This window comes from Protobothrops mucrosquamatus, unplaced genomic scaffold (genome assembly GCF_001527695.2).
Source record: "Protobothrops mucrosquamatus isolate PMUCROS unplaced genomic scaffold, P.Mucros_1.0 scaffold3546, whole genome shotgun sequence".
Taxonomy (NCBI): domain Eukaryota; kingdom Metazoa; phylum Chordata; class Lepidosauria; order Squamata; family Viperidae; genus Protobothrops; species Protobothrops mucrosquamatus.
This window is the reverse complement of record NW_015389513.1, coordinates 37,825-43,824: the sequence shown is the minus strand read 5'-3', so window position 1 is coordinate 43,824 and position 6,000 is coordinate 37,825. Positions and strand designations below refer to the sequence as shown.

The 6,000-nt window shown below is 36.6% G+C and overlaps 1 protein-coding gene across 1 annotated transcript in view; it reads right to left on the bottom strand.

Annotated features, from left to right (window-relative positions):
* Positions 1-6,000, bottom strand: part of SIPA1L1 (signal induced proliferation associated 1 like 1) — a 56,768-nt gene that overhangs the window by 17,856 nt on the left and 32,912 nt on the right. Inside the window, exons 12-13 of the mRNA XM_015827183.1 lie at positions 3,155-3,273; positions 690-1,135 (exon numbers count right to left, since the gene is read on the bottom strand). Coding sequence (XP_015682669.1) covers positions 690-1,135; positions 3,155-3,273 — 565 coding nt within the window. The remainder of the gene's footprint in view (positions 1-689; positions 1,136-3,154; positions 3,274-6,000) is intronic.

The window sequence follows — 6,000 nt, the reverse complement described above, 5'->3', positions numbered from 1 at the left end:
CTAATGTCTTCTACAATCTCAAGTGTAACAGCTGAATTCCTGTATGCTCAGCCATTCTGTTCAATCATTTTCTATAGGAGTTCCTAGACAGCCTGTCAATAATTCACAAGTAATCTGAAAAGTAAATTGTGATTGCCTATTGTGTAGTATTCCAAATATAAAATTATTATTAAAAAGTAATTATGTAGCATCGAATTGAGCTCAAAAAACTAAACACTTCCCCTCAGGTGGAAGGTCACCAAAAATCCCAGAGATGTAGGCTAGATTGGAAAATTTTAAAAAAAGGCTATGTTGAACCACTTCCGTATTAATGCCAAGACCCATCCATAAAATTTACACTTCAAAGGAAGATTTATTATTATACAATGTTACCACATAAATATAATATTTAGTATATGCATGTATTACTATTATTATATAGATTTATTATAGCCAGCCATTCCAAAAGCGGACTATATGAATTTCATACAACGATGTAGACACTTCTGTTTTAAGAACTCCTATGATAAATGGACTGGTTCTCCATCCACTAAAAGAGCAAACGTGCTTGCATTTTCAAACACTCTGCACAGTATCTCTTCTTCAAACTGCTAAGCTTCTAAGCAATGTGTATAGTTATTTTCTAAAAGCTGCTAGAAATATCTAGAGAGAGCCTTCAGATACCTAATTAAAAAAAAAAAAAAGATTACCTTGCATGGGAACCAGCATCACTGAGGCTAAAAGCACTGTTTTCTCTTGTTAAAGGATTGGAGGCTGGTTGACTTTTGGTATGGATGTCCAAGCTCAGTGAAGATTCAGTTTTTCTGTCCATCATGTGGCTGTCTTTTTCTAACGTCCGATCTGCAATGGAGACCACTTCACTGGAACTGTGCCAAAGCGATGCCACTTTTTCTTTTATAAGTCCTGATCGGGGAGATGTTGCCGAGTTGCCCATAGAGGTTGAATTACTATGGCTGGGACCGTATGAGGTGGTATCGATGCCACTATCGGCAGAAGTGCCTTGAAGGTAGTTGTAACTATTCAGCTCCGATTCAGTCCTATCTCCACTGTCATACCACTTCTCATCACTATGAACACTGGAAGCGTTGCTGGACAACGTATTACTGCTCGAGTGGCTGGAGTAGTGGCTGTCGGACTACACACAGACACAGACAAGATTCTGAATTAAATTCAACATTTTGGAATGAAATAATATAAAGTGGAATGAACTGCTCATTACTGAAATTATATAAGGGAAAATACACATAACTGTCTACAAACATAAAATGAGAAACGTCCCTCTCTATGTACCACTTATTTTTTGCAACCTTTTTACGTTCCACTTTATGTATTTTAATAGAAAGGGGCAGATGAAGAGATGAAAAGAGGGGAGAGGAAAGTTGCCCAACATGGATTCTGGAGAAGTATCAACCTATAACATCTCTTAAAAAGACTACGATGAAAGATCTCTGAGCTGTTTCATTTAAATTTATCGCCATGCAAATTTAATATACTCTTTAAATGTGTTACTTTTCATAATACGCTTAAAAAGTACAAAATGATTGGTTAAATATTAGAAAAAAAGATTTCATGAGTATTTTATATACAGGTAGTCCTCAACTCGCAAAAGTCCATTTAGTGACCATTTGAACGACACTGAAAAAAGTGACATGGTTATTTTTCACACTTACGACCATGGCAGCATCCCCACGGTCATGTGAATAAAATTCAGACACTTGGCAAATACTCATATTTGTGAGAGTTGCGGTGTCCTGGGGTCATGTGATCACCTTCTGCAACCTCCTGGCGAGCAAAATAAATGGGGAAGCCACTTAACAATAGTGTTACTAATTTAACAACTACAGCGATTCACTTAACAGCTCTGGCAAGAAAGATTGTAAAATGGGGAAAAAATACTTAATAATTGTCTCACTTAGCAATTGTGATTATAAATCAAGGACTACCTGTAATCTCAAGTTAAGTGATGGTATCATTTCTTTTGTGTAACCTATGAACTCTACATTTAGAATCTACTCTGAAGTCTTACAAATCTGCATAGATTTTAAATTATCTCCCCATACTTTAAGGAGTTGTAATAGCGGAACAACCTGCCTCCAGAAGCGGTGAATGCTCCAACACTGGAAGTTTTTAAGAAGAGACTGGACAGTCATTTGTCTTAAATGGTATAGGGCAGTGATGGCGAACCTTTTAGAGACCGAGTGCCCAAACTGCAACCCAAAATCCACTTATGTATCATCGGGTGCCGGGTGGGCATGGCCCATTGGGTGGGCATGGCCTATTGGGTGGGTGTGGCTGCGGTGGTAACGGCAGACTGGGTAGGATTAAAAAGTTCAATCAATCAATTCCAACTTAGCGAGATCTTTTTTTTCCTGCAAGAAGTTGAAATTGATTGATTGATTGATTGATTGAACCTTTTTTTTTTTTGCACACGTGGCGGAGGCCTAAAGCAAAAAGGTTTTATAAAACCCAGCTGAAGGCCTAGGACTAGGGCGACAGTGCGTGTGCCCACAGAGAGGGCTCTGCGTGCCACCTCTGGCACCCGTGCCATAGATTCACCACCACGGGTATAGGGTTTCCTGCCTGAGTAGGGGGTTGGACTAGATGATCTCCAAGGTCCCTTCCAAGATCATCATCATCATCATCATCATCATCATCATTATTATTATTACTCTAAGCAACTTTCTTGCCATGGTGTTTCCCGAACTATCATCGCTAAGAGGAGTAGTCAAGTGATATTTCACTTAACAACCGTTTTGCTTAGAAAGGCATTGCCAGTCCCAGTCAAACAAGGGCTAGTTATATTAATAGAGAACTAAAGATTGCTATCAGAATTATTTTCCCGTAAAAATGTTGATAGATCCTAAAAATTTGCTATGTGGAAGATTTTTTTTTTTTTTTCTGAAAGGAAGGTTTGCAGATCATACTATATATCACATCACAGTTTGAAGCAAAATTCTGCTTGAGTTGTCGGGGAAGTATTTTCATTAATGCATCTTACTCAATTTTAAAATAATGAGATTATTATAAATAGTTTGAACATCTGTACTCTGAAAAACAGACATCATTTGGGGAAAGTACAAATTTTTAACAGACACTTTTATCTTTCAATCACTTTATTTAAGACATCTTGAATAAAAACGGAAGGTGAACTTACATGGCCCTGCTTATTTGGAGATAGGTGAACTACTGGATCCTGCCTCATCAATCTTCCTGTTGGACTTTCTCTGAAGGATGGCAGCACTTTGGACATTGCAGGCAGATGGCATGTTGCTTCTGTAATATAGCATACAATAATGGTGTTTTTCATTCAGGAGACTTACAAAAAACTATTGCCTGGCATTTTTAAAAAATGGGAAACTGTTGCTGGCTCAGGAATTCTGGGAGTTGAAGTCCACGAGTCATAAAAGAGCCAAGGTTGTCCACCCTTGGTTATAAGAAGCAGAAGCAGAATACAACATCTGTTTTCTAATGTTGCTGACTTAAAGCTGAATAATAAAATCTTTGCTATATCAGGCTGTATCTATTTAGTGTCTTTCCACTCGTGGATCATTTTTCCCTAGCAGAAGCTTGTTTTAATGAAATAGCAAGGGAGGGAATTTTCAACACTTATTTTTTGCAACCTTTTTATTTTCCACTTTATGTATTTTAATAGAAGGGGGCAGATTAAGAGATGAAGAGGGGAGAGGAAAGTTGCCCAACATGGGTTCTTGTCTGAATACTATTCAATCAAATAAACTTCTGTTAGCAAGATTGTCTCTTTATATCAGCTGAATATAATTCGCAATTATAAAAATACAGTTATTTGGGTTTGTGTAAAATGGTACTTGTCTTAAAACAAAAAAAAACAACACACCCCTATTTTTAAGAGAGGCTGATAGGTAATGCTGTACTCAGTCTTTTTTACACTAAATCACTTATCTTTTCTTTACTTTTTAATTAAAAATGGTATTTGAATGTTGTACTTTTTAAAACAGAACTTTATGGTAGTTAAGTGAAAACAACAACATATAATATGTGAACTGCAAAGTCATTCTGGAAAATCACAAATTTTGCCATCACAATAAAAAAATGAAAAAGCAGATGTGATTGAAATAGTGTCTCCAAATGGAAACTAAAGATATGTATAATCACAGGTGGGTTTTTTTTCTTACTAAGTAGTCCTGGGAGGGAGATGAGGAATCACTAGATGGATTTAATATGAATAGAAAAAGTATACATTTTGAAACTCGATACTGTATTTTATTTTCAAAATTCTTCCCAGCCCCCAAGCGATAACTAAATATTTCACTCTGTCCTAAATCTTCCTCATGAACATAGTAGCTATCTACTATAAGCATAAACATAACTGGAGCTGTTTCAGTTTCTTTCATTATGCCATTTTCTATCACTCAGCTTGCCCAGGACAATGGATTACTTTCAAGATTATTGTCAAACAGGATAGGACAAGAAAAATGTTTCTGTTTTCCTGAGAAAATTATACTGTAATATCTTTTTGCTTTTCAATGTAACATTATATAAAATGTTTGCTTTTCAAGGTAAAATTGTATCAGAACGTTTCTTTTCCCATCATTTGGTCTTCCAAGTAGTTAAGAGAAACTGAGCTTGACCTGTGCCAATTTCTACCCCGCAAATCTGTTTCCAAACTTCTTTGTTGTTTTTTTTAATTCACGTATCCAATATAGTAGTGATGAAGAATCTTTTAGAGACCGAGTGCCCAAACTGCAACCCAAAACCCACTTATGTATTGTCGAGTGCTGGGTGGGCATGACCTATTGGGTGGGTGTGGCCAATTGGATGGGCGTGGCCCATTTGGTGGGCGTGCCTGTGGTGGTAACGGCAGACTGGATGGGACTAAAAAGTTTAATCAATCAATTCCAACTTTGCGAGATCTTTTTTTTTCCGCAAGAAGTTGAAATTGATTGATTGAACTTTTTTTTTTTTTTTGCACACAGCGGCGGAGGCCTAAAGCAAAAAGGTTTTATAAAACCCAGCTGAAGGCCTAGGACTGGGGCGACAGCGTGCGTGCCCACAGAGAGGGCTCTGCGTGCCACCTGTGGCACGCGTGCCATAGGTTCGCCACCACGGCAATATAGCAATAGCACTTAGACTTATATACCGCTTCAGAGTGCTTTACAGCTTCTCTAAGTGGTTTACGGAATCAGCATATTGCACCCAACAATTAAGACTAAGTGATTATACATCAGCTCTTCTAGAAAAAATATTTTGCTTCCTTTATACAGCCTACCAAGGAGCCATACTCTTAGCTTGGCTTACCTGGCTTCTTTGCTAAAATTTGTCACAATGCACCACTGGTCTAATAGGAGGATATTAAATTGCTATCATTTCAAAAATCTTAGTGGAATCTAACATAACAGATTCAAGCACAGCAGCTATAGAACCAGGGCTGGAGATGTGGGAACTTAGATGCAACCTATTTTCATATCTGGTGGACATGCAGGGAAGTAAAGGCATTTTGGATTAAGATATGGTGGAATATTCAAAATATTTTTAAGAAAAAGATAAAGTTTAAACCGCAGATATTTTTGCTGGGTATTATGGAAGATTTGGATACAAAAGAAACGGATTTGATGTTGAATTTATAACTGCTGCAAGACTATTAGTAGCTCAATGTTGGAAAACGGAACGTTTGCCCACTATAGAAGAATGGTCACTTAAAGTCTCAAATTTAGCAGAAATGGCCAAGATTTCCGCTTATGTGAAGGATTACTCACAAGAAAGATATATTTCGGTTTACTCTTCTACCTATCTAATATAACTCTCATTTATACCATGATTTTTTAAAGTAAACCAAAAACTCATTTAAAATCTCATTATTACATCAAATATACAATATTATCCAATGAATAAAAATAAATATTAATAATTATACTACAATATTAATAACACAAATTATAATCATATAAACAAATTTTCTCTCAATTTCCTACAATATGATTTGTTATTCTAATAGTTGATTAATGTTAGATAGAGTATGGTTAT